The following is a 24,330-nucleotide window of genomic DNA, read 5'->3' on the forward strand; positions in this document are numbered from 1 at the left end:
TATATGGGGATGGATGGATGGATGGATAGATAGATAGTGTTCACTCCACTGTTGCTGTTGTCTCTAAACACAATACTAGCTGGGCAGGCCAGGGTCCCTACAGCATCAGGGGGAACCAAGGACTGGGATCCCCTTTTGCTCACCCCACCTGGCCAGGGCCTGGAGATGGCTGCTACAGTGGAAGCTATGCAGTCTGTCAAATCCCTGGGCATTGTGTATGTTCCTGTTCCCACCCCCACCCCGTTCTGTGCCGCTTGTGCCAGGCTGTTTGCTGGTGGTCTGCAGAAATCAACCCTCTCTTCCTTCCTCAGTCACATCCAACATCGTTAGCCCTTGAACAGACCCACCAATACAACACAAGCTAGTTGGACCTAAATATCCCATAGCCTGGTTCTCAGATGCAGCCCACAGAGGCATGCATGCTCAGGGCACAGTGGATTTGAAACACCAGAAGCACAGAATGGCAGTGCTGACCACTTGCTTTGCACAAGATTAAGTGGGCCCACTGTATTGTGTTTGTGTGTGATACATGAGTTGATTGTGTGAACTATGTTTGTGTACGTGTTGATTGTGTTTGCTGCTTGTATGAGTTGGTTATGTGTGCACATGTGAGTGTTGGTGGTTTTTGTGCACTGGTTGCATGTATTCACCAGAGTCCTATTCCTGAGCTGAGGTTCTGCTATGTGGTGTAAATCTGGAGGAACCAATTTACATCATAGTAACCCAAATAAATACCTGACTCCTGCATTCCAATCCAGCTAATCAGCTGGGAAACAAGCAAATCTCCAGTCAGCTCCCAGAGGGCCTCCCCCCCATACATACCCAACCCCCAGCAATACCAGCACTATGAAGGTACAAACAGCCAATGCTAGAGCGTAGCTCAGCACCTGACCTACTGGAAGATCACAGAATCTAGGGTTAAACAGCTTCTTCTCTCACTCCCTGCTACTTTCTCTCTTATTGGAGAGGGATCTGGTCTGCTTTTCTGCACCTCAGAACTTTATGCAAAAGTGGGGGAGGGTTTAAAACCAGCTGGCAAATCCAGCTATTAGCAAAGATGTGCCTTAAAATCTCCATTGGATTAGTAACCCCTTTGATCCCTTCCCGAGGTTGGGGGGTGTGAGTAGGGCGTGAGTTAATTCTTAATATTGTTAGCATGGGCCAAACAATGTATTTTTCCCTAATCTCATTCTCAGGAATGGCTGAATTGTTTTAGCTGAGATTTGCCAAAAAAAGTTCTTCCTGAGGCAGACACTCGCCATGGAAAATTTCAGGCTGAATGGTTAAAGTTTGGCAAAGTTATAAGCAACTGGAAACAGGGTCTAATAATGGGAACTGTTGGGTAAATATAGGTTCTGCGTATACTGCTTAGATAGATTTGAGTTTTACTTGAGAATGTCCACTTCTCCTCTCCCTACCCATTTTTAAAGCCTTATGTTTTAAGATTTTTTTGAATGCAGTGTTACTTACAATTGTGTTATTTAAAGTGCCATTGAATATGCTAGGGTATATTTTACCCACACACACACGTGTTTCCTGGTGTGGCTAGCCGGTGACAGGAGGGCTAGAAAGCTAAAAGGAAACAAATTGAAGGAAGCATTCATTTACTTTACATAAACATATAAGAAAACAATGTTAATACTGTGCTAATAAACATATTACAAGGGATTCTCCTAGAAGTGATACGCTGAGAGAATAGATGTTATAGATCTATATCTATCTATCCATCTGTCACTATACACACCCCTCTATCTACCTACCTACAAGCCATTCCTATACAAACACCTCTATCTATTGATCCATCTATTCATAAATATCCATCACCCTATATACCTCTCCATTTATCCATCTCTGTCTCTCCCCATATATGCTCCTTTATCTAATCTAGCTCTCTATATACGTATTTAAATCTTTGTATGCATATCTATTCATCTATCCATCTATCTATATTCATCCACGTACACTAAGGACATCTGGTCCAAGAAGGCATACAGTGCAATAGGCAGAAGAGGAGGGTGTGTAGTGGCTGGGGAGAAATATATCCATTGCAAAAGCTAAGGCCCTAGCCTCCTGCTGGGCGTGGGGGGTGTCTTCATAGGTGCTGGAATTAAGGGTGCTGGGGATGCCGCACCCCTTGACTTGAAGTGATTTCCATTCTATACAGGGTTTACAGTTTGGTTCAATGCCTCTTAGCACCCCCACTATAAAAATTATTCCAGCACCCCTGGGTGGCTCTGTCTCTGAACAGTCCTCCATTTCTCTCATTCTCTCCCTTTCATCCCTTCTTCAGGGAGAGGGGCATTTCAAAAGACAACATAAAGACCCACCCAGCAGGCTCCTCTCATTCAGTACATCCCCCTCCTTACATACACATCTGGGCTCAACTCTCTCCCCGCTCCTTCCGCTTGCCTCTTGCCCCTGCCTGCCCCCCTCTGGCCAGATGTGCATCCAGGCGGAGGGGTTCAGCTGGGAGGTGCTGAGGCCAGGGGAGCTGGAACTACTTTTCCCCAGCAGCAGTAAGCAGCAGGAGCCGACCGAGGAAGCTCCAGTCTGACTCTCATTGTGTGTGTGTGTGAGAGGAGAGACGGAGGCAGGCGCAGGAGCTCCTGTAAAGCCTCCTGCCCACGCAACTTTCCCACCAGGGTTCCCCCCTCCACCACACACACTGAGTCAACCCCCCTCTTCTTGCAGCATCCCCAGACCCTGGCCTCAGGACCCCCCCTTTCCACCCCCTACTCCTGGAGGTCACTTTTATTTTTGTGCACAAGTTGCTACATCTTTGGAGGAAGAAAGAAGCCATAGAAGGAAACTGGGGTCAGATCGTCCCCAGGGGAGAGTTGGGGGGAAATCCCGAATTTTTAACCCAACTCCCTCCCCCATTTTTTGCATTTGGTAGGTTATTTTTTTGCGGGTGTGTGTGTGAAGCATCTGGAATCTCAGGTGTTGGGAGCAAAGGGGTTTGTTGGAAAGTCCCCCCCCCCTCATTTCAGGGGAGTTTGGGAAACTTTTGAATGGGAGGAAAGATTTCAGTCTGGGAAAAGAAACCCTGAAATCCTCCCCCTTTGCAGGGAATTTTGGGGATCCCTCCATCCTGGGATCCGCCCCCCATGGACTTTTCTGGGGTTGTAAGTTTCGCCCCTCGCTGTTTTAATTTTTGATTGTTCAAGTCGCCACCAACCAGCGGGCGCGTCCTCCACCCTGAACCAGTGCTAAAGGGGGGGATTCCTGTGGTGGAGGGGGCCGCAAAGCAGAGGGAGCTGGGGGGGCAATGCCTTCCGTGATGGAAAAATCCGGCCCGGCCTCCGGGATCCTGTCGAGGAGCCGGGCGAAATCGGCCACCAATGGCAATCATCAGACCTCGGAGGATGAGAGCAGCGAAGAAGAGCATTCGCACGGTAAGTGCCAGACTGGGGGCACAGCTATTGTGCAAGGGGCAGGGAGCCAGCCACGGTCCACTCCACACACGGATCATGCGTGCGTGTCCCGGAACGGGAGCCGAGAATGATTCACTTGCGACATGCCTGTGGACTGGGGGGCTCGTGACACGCCACGAGTGTGGACTTAGGGGGGCTCACGCCATGTGTGCGGTCTGTGGGGGGTGTCGTGATACGCCACGCGTGTGGACGGGAGGGTCACGCCACACTTGCAGACCGCACCTCCCCGTGGAGGAGAAAAACTCTCTTGGAGTGCGAGGCCCTAAGGGTCAGGGATAGGGAGCTGGCGACAACTTCCCGGGTCTGGGGAAGTGACAGCGAGTGGCCGGGTTCCCCCAAAACCAGGAGGTGCGCGGGGAGGGAAGCTACTATCTCCCTAGTGACTTGAATTAACCCCACTTTCTACGGCGTCTCGGGATCCCCTCCTCACCTGGCGTCCAACGGGGAGACGTGGTGACCCCCCTGGCTCTGGGGTTAGCCGAGGCGCCCGGGACTAGAATACAGTGTAGAATGCAACAATGCTGGAATATTATTTCTCCTGCAATCTTTGCTGGGGCCCGATCCCTGGGAGCGGGCGGGGGGAGGACAGAACAACACTAGGGTGTTGGGGGCCAACCCCTTCCCAAACTTAGCCCCAGGGTGGGCAAAGGGGCACTCCCGGCTGAACAAAGAGCCGGGGCATCACTGGAAGGTTGCTTTTGCTAACAGCTTCGACCCCATTGTCCCCTGGCGCCCTCGTGTGTGCCTGCTGCCTCCCAGCGTCAGCCGGCTTTGTTAGCCCCCCTCCCCCCGCCGCTCACCAGCGCCAGCAAGGGATGTGCTGGGGGGATCCAAGGAGATTAGAGCGGCTGATTTCTCCCACCGGCCATGAGGAATCCGTTTGGGGAATGTGTGTCGGGGGGGGACAGTTACGTCCCTTTGCTGCTGGCTCTGGGGAGGCACAAGCAACCCAGGAGTATGGGGTGGGGGCTCAACAGGGTGGAGTGCTAGTCTGCTGTTTGGACACCCTCCCTTGCCAGCCCTGTTAGCCCATCACTAAGGAAACGGGGGCCTCACCTCCGAGACCTCTCGTGTTCTTCCCCCAAGTGTGCAGGGGGTGGCGTCCCACCGCCCCCAGCTGTTCTAAATACTGGGAAATTTTGCGAAAGACACCCTCTCCTCCCCAGCGAGAGCCCCTGTCACAACTGCGCCGCAGCCAGCCACCACCCCCTGCCGGGGGGGGGGGGGGTTTGCATCCTGGAGGGGTGGGTTATATTGTGTGCAGGAAGGGGGCAGCTACCTGGGTGGTACCCATCAACAGCTGGGAGCCCTTCCCACTCTATCTTCCCTGTGGGTGTGGGATCCGTCTAGGAGCAGACCTCCCCCCCCCGCCGTCCTCTCCCCATCTGCCCCCCTCCGCGTGTGTTTCTTGGGCCCCGTGCCGGAAAGAGAAAGCAGGGCAGCTCCTTGGCAGGCGCTGGCTAAATGCTTCCAGATCAGGCTGCAGCTGTGACAAGACAGGCTTCCTGGGAAAGGGAGCCAGGGATGAGGTGGGAAGTAGAGAGGGGAACGGGATAATGCAGCCCCCCACAACCCGTGAACCAGTGCGGTCTAGAGCTAGATTGCTTGTTCAACTCTGATATGCAGCTGCCGGGGCGGGGGGCTGTTTTGTATACAGGGATCCCTGGCCTAGTGCTGGGATGCAGCCACCTCTGGGGAGGGCTGTCTGGGCTGATTAACAGCTAAACAAACCTACACTGTAGTCTGAGAAGTGAAGGAGAAGCTGTACTTATTTGACAGGGTATTTAAGAAGAATGGTATTACCAGAGCTAGGAATTAATACTGCGTTAGGGCCGGCACTGACTGGGAGGGGAGAGCCCCCTACTGAGCCCCATCTCACTTCCTGCCCCACAGCGCCCCCTAGTGCTTAACTGTGGCATTGGGGTCAGCACTGACTGCAGGGGAGAGCACCCCCTACTGAGCCCCCTGCCCAGCTCCCTGCAGCACAGCGCCCCCTAGTGCTGCATTGGGGTCAGCACTGACTGCAGGGGAGAGCACCCCCTACTGAGCCATCGCTTCCTGCAGCACCTTGCGGGGCCTCCCAACCAACCTGTGTCACATCTCAGCCCTGTTTTGTGCAAGCTTGGAGCACACAGGAAGGTCCAAGACTTCCCTCCCTTAGGGGAGGGCAGCTAGGGGTTGGGGGCCTAACTCCTGGGTTCTCTCCTTCAACTGCAGCTGCTCCCTCACACCTGGCCCTCTCCTTCCCTTGCAGACAGCATGATTCGGGTGGGGGCTGATTACCAAGCTGTGATCCCTGAGTGCAAGCCAGGTAAGGGCACGGATGCATCTGGATTCTTGGGGAGGGGCAGAGACAGCAGGGGGCACCGCTCCTTAGAAATCCTTACTCCAGTCTCCGAGGACCAATGGCTGTACTCCCCAGCCTCGCTCAGTGAGAGCTTGATGGGGGGAGCAGTGGGGGGGTTGGTCTGTCTGCAGGCAGCCTTCCCCCCTCACAAGCTGCTGGAGCCCCCTCCCCCAAGACCGTGCCTGGGTGGGATTGAATGGGGGTGCTGGGCTTTGTTAAGGTTCAAAAGGGTGGAGGAGCAGAGGGGAAAAGTGTATACTCACTTCCTCCTTGCATGGTGCCTGCCCCTGCCAATGCCCCACCTCCCCCATTACCAGGAGCAGAGCAACATACTATGGGCCTGATTGTGCCCATAGTCTCTCCTCCCCCAGCTTGTGCATTGGCACAGCAAGAAGCTTTTCCTGGCATAGGGCCACAGCTGCCTCTGCTGCCAGCTGGGCTGCTGGGGGGCTCAGTACAGTGGCTTTTCTCTCACCCAGGCTGTGGGCTGGGGTTGAGGGGCATCATCAGAGCTGTGCAGTGGGCGGAGCCCAGGGCTGGCATAGCAGGGGGCTGTGGGTCAGGATTGAAGGGCACTGGCAGAGCTGTGGGGTCTTGGTCCCTGCTGCCCTCTTCATTTTGTGGAGTGAGTCCCCAAGCAGAGCAGGGGCTTGGGGGCTGTGTGATGGGTGGGGCCCAGGAGTGTCTGGTGGGGGGATCTCTGTGTTGACCCTTTGTCTCCTGTCTATCTGATGCAGAAAGCCCCGCTCGCTACAGCAACAAGGAGCTGAAGGGGATGCTGGTCTGGTCGCCCAACCACTGCGTGTCAGACGCTAAATGTGAGCAGTCCCTAGGCCCAATCATTAGCACATGGGCCCCACAGCCAGGGCACCTGGGGCTGTTCCCCCTCCCGCTTCCTTATCTGGGCAAGGCACTGGCCCAGCAACCCCTCCCCATCTCCTCTAGCCCAGGAAGCACCCCCGCACGCCAATCAATGCCCCAATCCAGCTCAACGCATGGCCCTCTCTTCCTCCCTGCCCAAGCCTAGCTCACTGCCTCTTTCCTCGGCCCAGTGCACTGCCCATCTCTCGCATCTCCCACAGCCCCCTCGTTTGCCAGCCCAGCATGCTACCTCCTCCCCTCCCCTACCTCTGTCCCCACCGGGCCCACCAAGCAACCTCCACAGCCCAGAGTGCTGCGTCCTCCCCCACCCAGCAATCCCCTTTGCCCCTCAAGCCCAGCATGCCTTCCCTACCCAGTGCACAACTGCCCCCAGCAACCCCCCCCGCAAGCCCAGTGTGCTGCCCCCCTTGCCATAGCCAGCAAATCTCTCTCCCCCTTTCCTTGGCCTAGCAGTCCCCTCTGCCCTGCCCATCATACTGCCCCCTTACTCCTCCTCTGGCCCCCACATGCTGCTCCTCCCCTCTGCTTACTCCCACAGATGCTCTAGATGAGTCATTTCTAATCCTTCAGCTCTTGCTCCAGTGGGGTTTAGGACCTGGGGGAGATGGCCACGGCTTGCCTCCCTCCTTCTAGAGATATTCACTGCCCAGGATCCTGCTTCCCCTTCCTGCAGGGCAGGGCAGGGTTGAGATCAGAGAAATGGAGTGGGGAGGTTCCAGGCTGGGGATCAACTTCTTGCCGTGCAGGGGTGCATGGGGATTGTGGGCTTAGACAGAATGTCTGGCCTGTCACTCCCACACAGCCCTTGGGTGAGATGGAGCATGGGGGCTGGATGGGTCTCACACCCCAACACAGAGACAAACTTTCAGCCCCACAGCATCAGACACCTCCCTTGTATGCACACCCCTCGTGTATCAGAGATGCGACCCTGCGTGCACCCCTCGTGCATCACAGGTCCACCCCGCATGCATAACCCCACATCCAACATGCCCCCTGCGTGCACACCCCTGTGTATCAGACAGACACCCCGCCACAATGTTCATGCCCCTGCATCAGACACACCTCGAGGCATGCACACTCCCTCATCAGGCATGTCCCCACATGCACACCGCCTCCCCCCATGTCAGGCACAGCCCTGCACACATGACCCGATATCAGACCCCTCCCACACACAAACCCAGTGTTAGACGTTTCCCCTCCCTGCACATACACAATCAATATCACACCAACCCCCACCTAACACACACCTGGCATCAGACACCGCCTGCCATGCATGTACTGTGTTGTCTCACGCTGATCTGCACAATGGATGTGATACCTTGGTTGGTGGGAGTTGGTGGGCAGGGGAGGGTCCTGCAGGAAGGAGTTGTCCTGATTACTTGTCTTGTCTCTTCGCTCTTCTCGCCAGTGGACAAATACATCTCAATGGCCAAGGACAAGCACGGCTACAACATTGAGCAGGTAGGGGCATTCCCCACACCCCGCACAGATCCCACAGAGTTTGGTTCTTTTGATTCTCGTGTCCCACAGGTCCCAGGGATACTACCCCACCTTATCTCACCATGCCCTGGGATGCCTGACCTGGCCCCTCCAACACACACACCCCGGGATGCTACCCCGTCCTGTGCCTCATCTCACCCACCCTCCATTGCCCTGGGGATGCTGACCCCTCCTGCCCTGTCTCACCATCTTCACCATCCCCAGGGACACATCTCCTCTACCCAACCCCCAGGACACCCCAATCCTCACCCTAGCTCATCTCCCTCATTCCATCCTGGGGATCCCCCTCATCTCCATCTCATCGTCCCCTCCCCACCCTGCGGATGCTGCTGCCACTCTCACCCCCCATATCGCCCCAGGCCCTGGGGATGCTGCTGTGGCACAAGCATGACGTGGAGAAGTCTCTGGCTGACCTGGCCAACTTCACGCCCTTTCCAGACGAGTGGACGGTGGAGGACAAGGTGCTGTTTGAGCAGGCGTTCAGCTTCCATGGCAAGAGCTTCGCGCGCATCCAGCAGATGGTACGTGCTATCACACCCCCTCAGCCAGCAGATGGTGCTTGCAACTCACCCCTTGCAACCAAGCAGATGGTACATTCCACTGCTCTCTTCTCCCCCATACAACCTGCACATGATACCTACAATCTCCTTGCAGTTGGCACATGGCACCTGCCACCCTGTCTCCCCGCCAGCAAATGGTACCTGCCGCCCCCACCCACACAACCAGCAGATGGCACCTGACATGCCTGCTCTCCCCCGTGAGCAGATGGTACCTGCCATCCCTCTTGTAGTCAATAGAATTGGCATATGCTACAATTTCCCCCCCCAGCCATCACATAGTATGTTCCATACATCCCCACCCAGCAGCCAGCAAAGATGGTACATGCCACCAACTGCCACCTGGCAGCTAGCAAAGATAGCCTGTGCCACCCTCTACTCCCATAGCCAGTGAATGGCATGTGACCCCCTCCCCCTGCAGCAGCTAATAGATAGTATATGGCACCCTTGCTTTCCTCCACAGTGACCAAATGGCATTTGCCACTGTCTCTCCCCCTGCAGCCAGCTGGTGGTATGTGCTAGTGGCTGCACCGCCCCCTGCTCCCAGCAGATGGTATATGCCACAATGTCCCCATCTCCCGCTGCTGCCAACCCCCGACCCTGTGTGATGGTGCCACCTCACCCCATAGGGGCCTGGCATGGGGGTGGGGACTTTGTGTACCCTCCATAGCTGGGGGCCCACCTTCCTTCCCGTGAGGATCCTGGCAGGCCTCTCCTTCCTTTCCCCCTCCTACTTTCTCCCCATACTGGCATCTTCTCCTCCCCACACCCACCCCCACATCCCAGCTCTCTCTGCAATCTCCCCCTCCCCCTGCATCTCCTCCCACCCCTGCCCTACCCCATATCCCATCTGTCACTCCAGTCTCTTCCCCCACAGCATCTCCTCTCTCCCTCATCCCCCTGGCATCCCATCCCTTGCCCCATCTCTCCCCCCTAGCGTCTCTACCCACCCCTTGCCCACCCCCACTGCATCCCATCCCTCCCTCCTCCTGCATCTCCTCTCACCCCTGCCCTTCATACCCCTGTCATCCCATCTCTTGCCCTATCTCTCCCTCCCCTTGCATTCCCATCCCTCCCTCCAATCTCCCCCCCTCCTTCAAGCATCTCCTCTCCCCATCATCCCACTGGCATCTCATCCCTTGCCCCATCTCTCCAGCCCAGCATCTCTACCCACCCCTCGCCCACCCCCACTGCATCCCATCCCTTCCTCCAATCTCTCCCTCCTCCTGCATCTCCTCTCACCCCTGCCCTTCATACCCCTGCCATCCCATCTCTCTCCCCATCTCTCCCTCCCCATGCCCCCCTGCATTCCTATCCCTCCCTCCAATCTCCCCCTCTCCTCCGAGCATCTCCTGTCCCCATCATCCCCCTGGCATACCATCCCTTGCCCCATCTCTCCCCCCCCCCAGCATCTCCTCCAGTCTCCCCCTCCTTAGCCCTCCCCACATTCCCATACCTCCCTCCGGTCTCCCAGACCCAGGATCCCATCCCTCCTTTGAGTCTCTCCCCTCAACAGACATTTCCTCCCGCTCCCTCCCCTTCCTTGTCATCCCATCCCTCCCTGCACCATTCAGTCTCCCCAAGCACATCACCACTCCATTCCCAGATATTGTATTCCCCACACCCCTCTGCCAAGCACCTCAACCCCCCACTCCTCCCAGGCATCTGACCCCCGCTCCTATCTGTCCCCAGCTCCCCGACAAGCTGATCCCCAGCCTGGTGAAGTATTACTACTCCTGGAAGAAGACAAGGAGCCGCACGAGTGTCATGGACCGACAGGCCCGCCGGCTGCTCAGCAAGAAGGAGAAGGATGACAGGTGTGGGGGGGGAGGTACAGGCGTGGATAGGGTGGGGGGTTCTGGATGAGGGAAGGGGGGCAGGCTAGTTGGCCATGGAGGGGGTGGAAGGCAGACAGTGGGGACAGGGGGTTTGTGGTGAGGTGGAGGGAGGGCCTGGGGGGTCCGGTTGGGGGGCAGCCTGGGGTTCTTGGTACCATCCCCTCTAACCCATGCCATGCTCCCCCCCCAGTAACGACGAGATGGAGGAGGGACGGGCAGCCAGCGAGGGGGAGTTTGATGCCATGGACCCCAAGAAGGAGGTGAGGGGTTGGGGGTGGGATGGCTCACAGGCAGGTGGGTGGGGGAGGGCACATCCTCACTCGCTTGGGCTCTGTGCTGAGGGGTGGGAGAGGGGACCCTGGGCTGCAGTTGCTCCTTAGAGGGCACTGTGCTCCAGGGGTCAGCATGAGGTCAGCAGGGGGCACTGTGCCATGGGACGGTGTGGGGGGTGCTGTGCTGTAGGAGGTGTTGTGGGAGGAGCCAGTCCATGGCACTGTGCTGCAGCAGAGGTCCCTATGGGGCACTGTACTCAGATCAGCTCCATTCCCCGCCCAGCCGAGCTACCAGAAGCTGCCGAACAGCCGGCCGGGCCCAGGATCGGGCTCAGGGCCTGTGAGAAAGGAGGTGCAGCTGTCGCAGTATCGGCACCATCCACTGCGCTCACGCCGGCGCCCCCCCAAGGGCATGTACCTGAGCCAGGATGACATCGCTGGCATCTCGGCCAGCCCTGATGTGGGCACCCTGGCGCTGCGCCACCTCGACTCACAGCTCGTCTCCCTCAAGCGCCAGGTAACCCCTGACCCCCCATCACCCCTGCAAACCCCCAGCCCTGATCTGGGCACCCTGGCGCTGCGCCACCTCGACTCACAGCTCGTCTCCCTCAAGCGCCAGGTAACCCCGACCCCCCATCACCCCTGCAAACCCCCAGCCCTGATCTGGGCACCCTGGCGCTGCGCCACCTCGACTCACAGCTCGTCTCCCTCAAGCGCCAGGTAACCCCGACCCCCCATCACCCCTGCAAAGCCCCAGCCCTGATCTGGGCACCCTGGCGCTGCGCCACCTCGACTCACAGCTCGTCTCCGTCAAGCGCCAGGTAACCACTGAGCCCCCTTTGCCCCCAGCTCTCACTGACAGGCCTCTTCTCTCCCCACCCACCCAGGTCCAGTGCATCAAGCAGATCAACAGCAGCATGAAGCAGGCCCTGGAGGGTGGGATTGACAAGCTGCGGCCCCCTGAGGTGAGATGAGGGGCACTGACCCCCACGTAGGGGGAGAAGGAACCAGCTCCTGTTGGGGGAGGTGAGGTGCTGGGCCCAGCTCCCACGGGGCACAAGAGTTGGGGAGAGGGAGTGCATGCCCAGGACCCGCCCTGTGGAAGGGTGAGGGAAGGGCAGGTTTGAGTCCCAGCCTGATGTTCTCCACTCTCCCGCCAGGGGAACAGCAAGTTCAACTCGCGCTGGACAACGGACGAGCAGCTGCTGGCTGTGCAGGGTGAGCTGGGGCGGAGGAGGGAAGGCTCCAGGGAGGGAGCGCCAGGGGGTTAGGCGCCCCTCCCATCATGGCTGCCCCCTGGGTATGTAAGTGACGCTGGCCTGGGGATGTAGCTGCCCCTGGACTCCCTCCCTGCATGCAGGGGCCCTGCCTCCCCTGGGTAGCTGACGCCCTCCCCTTTCGCCAGCCATCCGCAGGTACGGGAAGGATTTCCAGGCCGTGGCTGGGGTGATCGGCAACAAGACGCTGGCCCAGGTGAAAACCTTCTTCGTCAGCTACCGGCGCCGGTTCAACCTGGAGGAAGTGCTGCAGGAGTGGGAGGCTGAGCAGGGGGGCTCCCCAAGGGGCCGCTCCCCCCCCCATGACACCAAGAGCTCCAGCGTCTCACTGGCCAGCAGTGAGGACGATGATGAGGTGAGGAAGGGGTGAGACCCCTGACCTGTACCCACAGACCCCTCCAATCCCAGGCCAGCTGGTGCCCCTCAATCCAACCAGCAGCCCCCTGCCATCTCAGCCATCCATTTGCCACATGCAGCCCCTGGCTCTGACACTTCCCTTGGTCTGACCCACGGTCCCCAGCCCAGGTGCTCCGCACGCTCAGCCAAGGCCCCTTGGTCCGACCCCCAGGTCCCGGCCCTGCCGGCCCTCACTCTGTTCTCTCCTTACAGGTGCAGATCACAGCCGTGTCCCGCTCTGCCCAGCAGCAGCCGCAGCCCCCAGCATCCACTGCAGCGACTCTGCCCTCTGCCTCCCCCCGGCTGCCGCCCACCACGCTGTCGCAACCTCCCCCCTTGCTGCGGCCCACACTGCCCACAGCGCCCACGCTGCACCGCCAGCCACCCCCCCTCCAGCAGGGACGCTTCCTGCAGCCCAGACTGTCGCCCAACCAGCCGCCCCCGCCACTTATCCGCCCTGCTGCCTCCCGCCACCACGGGAGGGGGCCCCAGCACCCCTCCTCACTGGTGGGCATGGCCCTGGAGCCCCCTCCCCCCTCCTCCTCCAGCTCCCTCTGAGGTTTTGGGGAGAGGCCAGCTGAAGCCCCCTACTTCCTTAGTGTCCTGGATCCTGCTTGGTTAACGGGTCAGGGGCTCCATCTACCCCATAGTGACACACTGGGGATGTCTCTAGGACCCCCCCTCCCCAGGGGAGAGACTGAAGGACTTGCATTGGTTGAACCCAGCCCCCCCCCCAGCATGGTCCATTTGGGCTCTAAGCGAAATCCAGGCAGGGGAGTGGGTACTAATGCCAGCTGTGGGGAGCCTGGGGTAGTGGGGGGAGGGAGATTCTTTACTTGTAGAGGGATCAGTTCAATTGGGTGGCACACCCCCTGCTGGTGAGCCATGCCCAGTGTGGGGCAGGGACCCCTCCTGACCCCTAGGAGCCTGGGCAGGGGATGGGGGTGGGGCTCCTACCTGTGGCTGAATGAGCTGGGGGATGTAGCTCCACCTGGTGGGGAGGGGTGTGGGAATGTTCTCCTGGCACTGGGGGGGTGGGAGGAGCTGATGCTAGCCCCTGGCTGGCAGAGCAGTTGCTGGGGGGGCGGGTGTTGAGGGGCAGGAGTAGCACAAAATCCCCCCCCCCCACAGGGCACAGCTCCCTCACCTTGGGGGGCAGCACTGGCTCCCAGGGGGGACCTGAGTGCCAGGGGCCAGGTAAGGGGTAACCAGCGTTAACATAGGGTGAAGCACGTGGAGGAGAGTTGGGGGGAGCATTGATGAGGCCTTGGAAGAAGCACAGAGCTGGGGGGTGGGTGGGCACCCCCCATCTAGAGGACAGCAGCTCAGTCACCTGCGCAGCCATGGAGACCCCCCCCCATGCTGGGTGCATGCTGCTGTGCTGGGGGAGGGGAGTCTGGGCAATGGGGCATTTGTAGGCAGGGCTTGTAGCTGCAGCCCCAGGGGTGGGGTAGGGGGAGGTAGGAGCTATGGGTGGGGGGAGAAGGGGGTTCCGTTCATGTTGCATTTTGAATAAAAGTATTTTACTAGATGTGTCCTGAGTCTGTACATGTGCTGCCCCCCCACCCCTCCATTTCCCTCAGCCACCCTCCTGTCCCCCAAAACATCAGCTGCCCCACTTCCCGCACTGCAGAGGGGCCATACACGCCCTGGAGCCTCCCACCCCCCTATTGCCTGGGGCAGGAAGGGCCTGTGCTTGGCCAGTAGGCACACCAGGCTCTTGGGCTCTAGGTGTGCTGAGCCCACAACTCAGCTGAGCACTTCCCCCAATGCCCAGGGCCAATGTACCCCCCAAGCCTGGCCAAGGCAGAGACTGACATGGCAGCCCCAGCAAGGATTTAGGCCCAAGCTTAGGCAAAGCTGGGAACAGCAGCCAGCTCCTCTGGGCCCTGGGCAGGCTGGGTCTGCCCCCTCCCGGCTGGAGGCAGCAGGGGCCCAGGCTAGCAGAGACAAGGCAGGGGAGGTAACAGCTGTTACTGGATCAGCTTCTGCTGGGGGCAGAGACAAGCTCTGCTCTTCCTGTCTGGAGCTCAAAACACTTGGCTGGCTCCCCTCACCCCCAGAGCTGGTCCAGTTCGAGCTATTGCCTCAGCCAGCTTGCTGCTGGGCTGGGGCAGTAGAGTGGCCGCCCCTTGCAGCAGCCAGGTGGGTGGGGCCAAGGGCAGGATGGAAACCCACCAGCAGTTGGGGCTGAGAAAGGTGCATTCAGTTTGGTGGGGACGGTCCAGGGGGCCAACGCCCCTGGAGCTGCTGGGCTGGAATCTCTTGCCCTGGGTGCCTGGAGCTGGGATGGACCTGTACAACCAGCCCCTTGAGCCTGGGTGCCTGGGACAGGGGCCCTGCCAGTGACAGGGTACAGCCCAGAGTGAGGCATGTGGCTCTAGGAGCATCCAGCTGGGGGCCTCAGCTGCAGTGGGTTGAGCTGCAGCACCAGGGAGTCTGTGGCTCCTACACCTCTACAGCTGACTGAAAGGAGGCCTGGACAAGGGGCAGCCTTGGGGCCCAACCCACTATGTGTTTGGCTGAGCAAACCCCAGGCCCCCCCTGGCTGCAAAGCACAGAGTGGGGCTGATGAACCCAGAGTGGCCACAAGAGGAGCCAAGATTCCCCCTAAAAACAGTATTTCTACAGCACCTTCTGGCCCAAGCTCCGGCCAAACCACCTCCCCCCCAGTGCGGGGGGGAGCTGTTTATATAGGCATTGCAGTTGCCTCTGAGGTAGTGCCCAGAGAGCCCCACTTGTGCAGCGCCTTTGGGGCTGGGGAGGGACACCAGGAGCTGAAGGAGGGACATGGGCGGGGCGGGGCGGGGGGCAGAGGAATACAAAACAGGAGGCTGCAGCAGCTCTTTCTGGAAAGTTTTAATCTAGAACCTGGAAAACTACATCGAATCGCAGCTCCGCTCCAGGGCCCCAACGGGGCCAAAGCCCTCCAGGATGGGGCAGTGGTAGCCCCCCCCATCCCTCAAGAAGGGGGCAGCATAGAGCCCATTCCCTGACCCCCCAGCAGGGGGCAGCGTCAGGGCCAGAGCAGATTTTTTTTAATTAAAAAAAAAAAAAAGGCATTTTTTGATCAGAATAAAACAAAACAAAAAAAACCCCACTCACAAAACCGAGGTATCAGTACAGATATATACAGGTGGGGGGAGGGGAAGGAGGGGAGGGAGAGGAACAGCCCCCCAGGGGCAGGGAAGTATATTATTTAGCATCACAAGTGTGGCTAGGATGGATGGAGAAGCCTGGTGGCGATGGGGAGGGGAATGTTAGTGCAGCCAGTGCAAGGGGCAGGGGGTAAAGCAGGGGAAACCCTGTAGTCAATGTGTGTGTGGGGGGTAAATGGAGCCAGTGTGGGCCCTGAAACATTGGCTGAGGGGGTCCCTGCTGAGCCAGGGCCAGCTGTGATTGGAGGGGGATATTAGACCCTCTCCCCCCAGCACCACACAACTGCTGCCTTTCCCCTGCCTATTCTTGGCTTCAAGTACCTGTGCCCCCCATACTCCAAGGCAGTACCCGCCCCCCCAGTGCCTAACCAGAAAATGGGAGCAGCTCTGAGCTCAATCAGGACCTCAGCCATGCGACCAAGGCCTCCCCTCCCCCTACCACTACTTCCGCAGAGGGGAAACCAGAGCCAAGAACCAATGGCTGGAGAGTGGGAGGAGCTTCTGTTCCCAGACCAGCAGGTAACAGGCCTTCCCCGCCCAAACTCATTTGGCATTTCCAAACCCAGCCTCCCTCGGAGAGGCTCGTCCAAAGCCCAGCAATGGTGACCGTGCCTGGGACACTCTGTGGCTCCTACAACTCGTCACCCCGGCACAGGGAACTGGGCAGGGATCAGAGCCAAGCACAGGGGCTGGGGGAAGATGTCATGAGTTCCCCACTGGAGAGGGACTCGCTAGATAGAACCCAGGAATCCTGACTCCCTCACCCCGGAACACTGGACCCCTTCCACTGCTCAGGGTAGGTCCCCGGTGGTGCCCACTGCTGCTAGGGAACGGGGGGGGGGGGTCCACTCACCATCACTGAGCCAGTCCCAGGGAGACCCTGCCCCACCCCACGTGGGGCAGAGGGCACAGCTGGTGGGCACAGAGGGGGAAGCTGAACTATAGCTGGGGAAGATCCAGAGAAGGGGCCTCGCTGAGAGCTCCCTGACACCCAACAGCCCCTCTAATGCCCCAGGGGTCCAGCTGTGCCCAATGCAGGCCAGGGGGCAGCCTACTCCAGGGATGGGAGGGGGGGTAGGGGGTAAGCCAGCCCTAGAGCTGGGGGGAAGAACGCCAGAGCTGCAGTGCAGTTTAAAAACATTCTCTTTATTGTGTCTAAGACAGGGGCTCAACTCAGGGCAGAGCCCCGCGGGGAAGAGGCCTCAGACCCCTCCAGCCTGACACACCCACACCTGTCCTGAGGGAAGTCACCCTGGGACCAGGGAGTTTCAGTATGAACCACCCCCACCTGTGAGATGTACGGGGGGGGGGAGGGAGGGAGAAGGGAATGCATCCATCTGCACCCTCCATCCAAGCAAGGGATAGGCAGCAGAGAGGAGGCTGCTGCCAAGAGCCACCCCCATCCCAGCCAGTCCCTGCACTGATTCCCCCCCCCATCAGGTCTCTGACATGGCCCAGCTGGGGGAGCTACTGCCAGACTGAGGGGGATGAGGTGCAGCTGGGGGAGGGAGCCAATCAACCAAGTGCTCCAGGCCAGAGGAGGGGGAACTCACAGCCCAGCCACAGCACCCCTCCCCCTCCCTCCCCTCCCCCAGCAGGAGCAGAGCTGGGGAGGGGCTTGTCTGGTTGGGCCTGATCATCCCCACTCAGGGTAGGGGCTCAGCCTGGAAGCCCACGTGCTACAGCTGGCTGGGGGAGAGGCTGCCAACAACCCCACCCCCATATTAATGCCCAATAGGGGGCACCTGCAGGAAGGTGGGAGCTGCCCTCAGTGCCCAGCACAGCAGGCCCAGCCCCAAGCAACCTGCCCCCTATGGAAAGGGCAAGTTGGCACCTGCAGGGGGGGCTGGGTGAAAGGCATTGTGGGAGAGGTGAGGGGTGAAAGGCATTGCAGGAAAGGGGGCCGGACTTCTCTGGCTTTTGAACCACTTTTTTTTTTTTTTTTTTGGTAAGAGCTCCCGGCCAGCATGGCAGGCATCCGAGGGGCAGTACCACGATTTGCTGGAGCCCCCATGCTGGCAGCAGCAGGGGGCATGCTGCCCCCCAGCCCTTCCCCCACCAACCGTCTTTGCTGCCGCCCCCACCAGGGTATCAAAAAATAAACATTTCTCCAATTAATTACAATCCTGCGAGGGGAGGAGTGTGCGGCTCTGGGTCCCCCCATGCACTGCGGGGGGTGCATGTCTGCATGGGAGGCAGCTGTGCCCCCCTCACCTGGTGCACAGCCAGGGGGCATCTCGGCACAGCAGTGGGGGAGAGGAGGCATGTTTCTGCACCCCCTGTCCTGGTGCATGGCTGTGGGTCCTTGCAAGGTGGGCAGGAGCATCTCCAATGCCCCTCCCGGGCGCCCAGCTCGAGGAAGGAGGGTCTGCGTCTCAATGCCCTCGGCACACCGCCGTGGGGAGATCCTGCAGCTCAGGATCTCCTCGTCCCAGCCCAGGGCACGTGGGGTGCAGCGCAGCAGGGGGCTGGTTAAAGCTTGAGCTCATTGGCCACCTTGGAGGCAATGTTCTTGAAGGCCATGGAGGTGCCCGTTATCCGTTTGAAGCGCACACCGTTGAGCGACAGCCGCGGCAGCTTGCACACCTCCATCTCCCACTGCACAAAGGAGTCGTGGCCAGGCGCCCCGTGCATGCACAGCAGCATGTACTTCTCCTGCAGCTCGCACTGGCAGCTGTTGGCATCCAGCACCTTGCGGATCTCCTTCATCATCTCATTGGGCTCCATGGAGCTCGTTGTCTTCATGCTCCAGGTGAAGCGCAGCGAGCGAGGCTTGGCATCCCGGTTCTCATCCCGCTCCTTGTCCCCACCCACCATGTGAGGTCTGCAAGGGGGAGACAGTGTCAGTGCGGCGGGGGCACCCCACCCTGACTGCCCAGCCCCCAACCTGACAGCTGGAGGAGACAGAGGTGGCATTAAGGACAGATGGACAGACAGGAGCAAGGGCTGAGACAGAGGGTGCACTCCAGCTACAGGCCCCCAGAGAGCCCCCAGCCAGCTGGGGACCCTAGAAGAGAGGGAGCCCCAAGCCAGGGTTCCCCCCAATGAGAACCAGACAGGCAAAGCGAAGCTGAGCTGTGCCCCCCTCCCTAGGTTGCCCACTCCAGATCCCATGGCTAGGGGGCCCCAGGGAGCAGGGAGGCAGCTCCATTCTCACCTGAGGGTCTCCACTCGGTCTTTGCTCTCTGGCTCATGCGGGTTCCTCAAAAAACAGAGTGGGAAAGTTTAGTTTGGACGGTGACGGGGAGCGATAATGCTGACGGCCGCACCCCACCACTAGGGAGCGATAATGCTGATGGCCCCCCCCCGGGGGTGGCCCCCCCATAATTGCAGGGGGACAGGAAGGGAGTCTCCCTGCCTCAGCCTGGGCATTGGCACGAGACAGCTCCCTGCATGCCCTGCTCCAGCAGCCTCATGCTTGCCGGAGGGGGAGCAGTGCATGTTGGGAAAGGGTGCGATGGCAAATGGGTTGCTAGGAGCCCTGCTGCACTGGGAGGACTCCCAACTCTGGGGTACAAGGGGAACCCCAAAGGCAGGAGAGGCCGAAACGGATGGGATAGGATTCCGAACGCCATTGTCTCCTCTCCCCTCAGGGAAGACAGGAGCTAAGGCCATGCTGGGGGTAAGTCTGCTGCAGGTGTTGTATTATTGCTGGTCATCATTCAGCGGCCCCAGGACAAGCTAACGCTTGGCAGCAGTGCTCACCTCCTGTCCTCAGGCAGGGACTGGGCCAGGATGGCATGAGTACCCGGCTTTTGCTGACAGCGCCCGGCCCCTACACTGCAGGGATCGGGCCAGTTTGAGAATGGCATAGTGAGTTATGGGCTCCACTCTCAGGTCCAGGAGGAGTCCTGGCACCAGCCCCCAGATGCCCCTCCCTGAGCTGAGGATAGAACCTAGGAGTCCTGGCTCCCAGGCTCCCCCTGTCCATGCTCCTGCTGGAGCTGGGGATAGAACCCAGGAGTCCCGGCTCCCAGCCCCCCACCCTCCTCCTGGAGCTGGGGATAGAACCCAGGAGTCCCAGCTTTCAGCCCCCCACCCTCCTCCTGGAGCTGGGGATAGAACCCAGGAGTCCTGGCTCCCAGCCCCTCCTGCTCTAACCCACTAGGCCCCCTCTCCCCCCGGAGCCAGAATCCATTCAGAAGCAGATCTAGGGGCAGGGACAGGTTTGGCACCTGCTGTTCCCAATAATGAAGGGGAAGAACCAGCTCAGAGCCAGGACATTACGAACCTCCCTGCCCCTTTTCCCCCAGATGTGCTTGGAGGAGAGCTGACTAGAGACCCCCTTCTCCATGGCCTTTTGAGGTGCCCCCCTCTGTCACATGATGCTGCTGATCACTGTCCTCTGGGTCCACCTTCTGCACAGCATCTAGGCCAAGGACACAGCCTCCCAGAAGCAGGGAGGGGGCAGGCTCCAGCCAGCAGCCAGGCAGGGGTGGGGGAACCCCCCACTTTCCATCCAACTCCCACCCTGCATGCGGGAAGCAGAATCCCAGAGCCCTGGTCTGTGCCAAGCCCTGGCTTGGCTAAGGCAGCCCCAGTCCTGCCTTGTACCAACCACCTTGTCCCACTAGGGGCATCAGCACTGCTCCCTGTTTCACCACTGCCCCACCCTCCCTTCCCCTGGGGAGGGCCCACAGCCCACACTGCCTCATGCCCACTCTCACCCAGGGCACCATGGCCCAGCCCAAGCCCAGTCCCTGGCACCCAGGGACCAGCTGACATCAGCACAAGTCCCAGGGGATGGGTGTCCCCACATGGCCAGGGACAGAGCAGTCACCTAATCCCTGCCTCAGCCATCTCCTGCTGGAGACCTGCTGCTCCTTGGGGGAGGGATCCCTAGGATGACACCCAGCCTGGGACACAAACAGCGCCAGGGCCCTGATCCCAGCTCTGACAGCTAGCGAGGAAATGGCACAGAAGGGGGCACAGGAACAGCGGGGACACAGTAAATCCATGGCCAAATCCCAGCTCTCCTCCCCCAGCATAGCAGCCTGAAGCCCATCTGCTTGGCACAGGCCATGCTGCCTGGCCAGCTCCCTTTGCTGGTTATGGGCGCACAGTCATGCAGGGAGCCATGCAGCACAGCGCAGCCGCCTCCTCCCCACAGACTCTCAGGGCCAAGAGCAGCTAGAGTCCAGGGCTCTGCCCCAGCCCTGCCTGGGCCCCTCCATCTCGACCTGCCCACTGTCCCAGCCTGCCCCCCATCCCAACCCACAGCCCCCCCATTGCCCCACCTCTGCCCCTTAATCCTGACCCACAGCTCCCTGCTATTCCAGCCCTGCCCCCACAGCTCTGCCAGGAGTCCTGATTCCTAGCTCCCTCTGCTCTGCCCACTGGCCTGATGCTGTCCCCAGGGCATAGGGCCTATCCTTCCTATTTTCTCATAGGAGCGACCACAGTGAGTGGGGGTGGGGGGGGGAAGGTCCTTGTGGAGCTCGTTCCCTGTTGGGGCCAAGGCGGAGGCCCCACACCAGGCTCTCCTCATAGGGAGTAGTGACAGCCCAGGCCATAGGTGGGTGGCTTGGCTGATGAAGAGCCTGGCCATGTTTGCCAGCTGCTGTGGGGGTGGGTGGGGGGCCCTGCCAACCCTGCAGATCTGAGAATGAAGCATGGAGGGGGTGCGGCTTCAAGAGCAGCCAAGCGCCCCTTGAAGCAGCCCTGGGGGACCCTGGCAGCTCCCCTAGAGCATATTCCCAGCAGGTTAGCAGGCATGGCGAGCACCTCACGAAGCCCCGCTCCTAGTGCCACATGCACGGGGAGAGGGTTAGTCTGGGGGGCGAGGGGTGGGTCTGGTTAGAGATCAGAGCCCCAGCACTGCTCACTAGGGAGAGGCAGGGCCCCCTTAAAGGGACAGTGCAGCCTATCAGGCCCCGTGCCATGCCACCCTGCCACCGGTGCTAGGCTATGACTGAGATGGCAGGGACTCTTCCAATTCCCCCTGCATCCATGGGGCTGGGGGAAGACTCAGAGCCAGGAGTAGGGGCGCATGCCCACAGTGTTGACCCCCTCCTGAGCAGGCTGCCCTCAGGGGAGGGGATTCTAGCCAGCTCACTAGGCAAGAAAGAGTGATGCCAGCCGGGGAGCCAATAAGCCCATTGTCCCTTTAAGCTGCTGTCAGGCCGCCCCCAGCAGACAGGGTGGGACAGGGTTAGTACAGGACGGACAGGACAAATCCAGAGAGACGCCTACCTTCTGGCAAACCTGAAAGACACATTTCTACAAAAACACAAAACAGAAAAGAGAAGGGAGAATGTTGGGTGCATCACTGCAAGACCCCGGCTCATGGGGAAAGGAGAGCCATGAGGATGAGATGGTGCCGCGCCATGGGGCAGGGCAGCACTGCCCCTACACACCCACCCACGGCACAAAAGACTTTCAGCCACACCTAACCACTAGGCCCTACTCCCCCCAGAGCTGTGAGTAGAATCCAGGAGTCCTGACCCCCAGCCCCACCCCACTGGACCCCACTTCCCTCCCAGAGCAGGGAACAGAAGCAAGCAGCTTTTGCTGGATGGAGTGGGGATTAGTGCCTAAGCAGAAGGAGGGGGGAGCTGCCACCATGAAGGGAAATGTTGGCTTCTGGGGACCCATGGCTTCTCTCCCAGGTTCCTGGAAGCAGCCAACTCTCACCCCAGCAAGCGACAGCAGAAGGGATCAGGGCAGAGGCTGGGCCTGAGGACAGGCCTGCTCAGCTGTGAAGCTCAGAGCACTTGACCAAACTCCTCCCAGAAATCAGCCCCATTTTACTGGGGGGAAATCTGCCACTCAGACACAGCAGAGAGTCACCCAAGACACCACCCCTTCCCCTCTCTGCGCTGGGAATAGAACCCCTGAGTCCCAGCTCCCAGTCCCCTCCCCTATGCTCTAACCCACTAGAATGTACCAACTACAGGCATTTCGCAAGCCCCCAGTCTTTGTGGTCTCCAGTCACCCCTGGGGGCCCAGCAGCAGTCTTACAGTTGCCCTATGGGTACTGGGGAGCCTGGCAGCCCTGGGGCAGGGGTTAGAAGACACTCCCCTGCACCAACAGGCCTTGGGCCACCTCAGCCCAACCTCCAGCATAGTCCTGCGCTCAGGGGCAGCTCACTCAGCTGCTGGCCCTAGAGAGACATTTCTTCCCTTCACTTGGCATCTATTCAGAGTGCCCCCTTGTACTGGAAATGTGCCCCCACTTTGTGCCCACTGCCAGAAAAGGCTCCTTTCCCACTTCTGTACCTCCCGTTTTGCCCTACCCCCCAGTTCTGCTGGTGCCCCTCAAACCTGACCACAGCCCCCTGCTGTCCCAGCCTGGAGCTCCCCCCACAGTTCTGCAAGTGCCCCTCAACTCCAACCAGCAACCCCCATTATCCCAGCCTTGCCCCCCCAACAGCTCTGCAGTGCCCCTCCAACCTGGAGCCCCTGCCATGGGCACATGGTGGTTTTGCAATACAGGACTTTACACAGATGTGGAGGGCAGCCTAAGCCAGATCAGAGCTGCACAACACAGACAGCAGCGGATGACAGCGCAGAGGGGCGATGAGCCAGCGGGGAGACCAGGGGTGCCAAGCCCAGTGCCTGGCACAGCACAATACACAGCTTGCTCTCACTCAAGTGCCCTTGCCAGGGCTGCGCAGGGGGCTCACTGCTGCTTGCCAGCCCAGGATGCTCTGTGCCTCTCCCTGGCCTAGGGATGCAGGTATTCCAGGAGCAGGTGAGCCAAGAGCAGCAAAACGCCTCCTTCTCCCCCCTGGCACAGAGACACAGGCCCCACTCCCCCGCTCTCACCTGCGCACAAACTTGGACGTGAACTTGCTGAAGATGCTGCCGGAGGCACCCCGGCGTCCCTGGCTGTTCCCAGAGGGTGAGGCAGGTGGTACGTTGTAGGGGAGGTTCTGCTGGTCCCGGACCTGCCGGAGTTGCCCGGCGTGGAAGGTACTGCGGCTGGAGATGCCCCGTGGGAAGTTGGTGCGTTCTGGGATGGCACTGCTGATGTTGTGGGCAGAGGGTGAAGCCCCTGGGACCCTCTGGGGAGCAGTGCTGTGGTGGGGGCAGAGATCCAGTCAGGGGGCAGTGCTGGGAGACATGCCCACTCCCCCCGGGCTTCCGGTCTGCAGGGGGCATTGATTGCCAGCATCCACTCACTTCCTGACACAGGTGCCATCTGGTGCCAACCAGAGACTGGGCACCTCCTCCTCTGGGGACCAGATGGATCCAAGAGACTGCTAGTGGGGTAATCTGGGGCCAGATCAGAGCTGGTGCCTCCTGGAGAGGAGTGGACCTGTACCCCACTCCCCATGCCGCTAAGCAAGCCAAGTCCCCGCACCCTGGGCCAGATCAGACCTGGTTCCCATGGGAGGGGAATGACCCCATATCCCATTCCCTGGCCCCCAAACCAGCCAATCCCTCAGCCAGTCTACACAGCACTTAAACACCTGTGGCTGGCCTGTGTCAGCTGACCCAGGCTCACAGGGCCCTGGAACCTGAGCCTGGACATCTATGACAGACGCAGGTGTTTAATTGCTGTGTTGACATACGATTAGTATCAATATTAAGTGTAGCAGACACAGGCAGCTACAAAAGCCATGTCAGTCAAGATCCTGCCCCCTACCCCGGCCCCTCCCTGCGCAGCGCGGCTCCTTAGTGCCCTGGAGGAGAGGGGAGATAGGGCACTCTCGCATGCAGGAGTG

At 59.8% G+C, this 24,330-nt stretch overlaps 2 protein-coding genes across 13 annotated transcripts in view; one reads left to right on the forward strand and one right to left on the reverse strand.

Moving 5' to 3' along the window:
* Positions 1-2,529: 2,529 nt before the first annotated feature.
* Positions 2,530-13,920, forward strand: RCOR2 (REST corepressor 2). Its single transcript, XM_050960529.1, has 12 exons — positions 2,530-3,395; positions 5,689-5,745; positions 6,519-6,599; positions 8,072-8,124; positions 8,523-8,684; positions 10,413-10,537; positions 10,749-10,818; positions 11,114-11,347; positions 11,718-11,795; positions 11,991-12,048; positions 12,236-12,462; positions 12,717-13,920. Exons 1-12 carry the CDS (start codon positions 3,269-3,271, stop codon positions 13,059-13,061), a joined length of 1,617 nt encoding a protein of 538 aa, XP_050816486.1. The 5' UTR covers positions 2,530-3,268; the 3' UTR covers positions 13,062-13,920.
* Positions 13,921-15,347: 1,427 nt separating this feature from the next.
* Positions 15,348-24,330, reverse strand: part of MARK2 (microtubule affinity regulating kinase 2) — a 111,249-nt gene continuing 102,266 nt past the window's right edge. For 5 of the 12 annotated variants that reach the window (XM_050960522.1, XM_050960515.1, XM_050960517.1 and 2 more), the window contains 4 exons: positions 23,429-23,680; positions 21,854-21,880; positions 18,819-18,863; positions 15,348-18,485 (listed from right to left, as the gene is read on the reverse strand). In XM_050960522.1, the coding sequence (XP_050816479.1) occupies positions 18,134-18,485; positions 18,819-18,863; positions 21,854-21,880; positions 23,429-23,680 (676 nt within the window). In that variant the 3' untranslated portion in view covers positions 15,348-18,133. The remainder of the gene's footprint in view (positions 18,486-18,818; positions 18,864-21,853; positions 21,881-23,428; positions 23,681-24,330) is intronic. The other 7 variants (XM_050960523.1, XM_050960518.1, XM_050960524.1 and 4 more) reach the window with 4 other exon arrangements.

The sequence above is a fragment of the Gopherus flavomarginatus genome, chromosome 6 (genome assembly GCF_025201925.1).
Source record: "Gopherus flavomarginatus isolate rGopFla2 chromosome 6, rGopFla2.mat.asm, whole genome shotgun sequence".
Classification (NCBI taxonomy): Eukaryota; Metazoa; Chordata; order Testudines; family Testudinidae; genus Gopherus; species Gopherus flavomarginatus.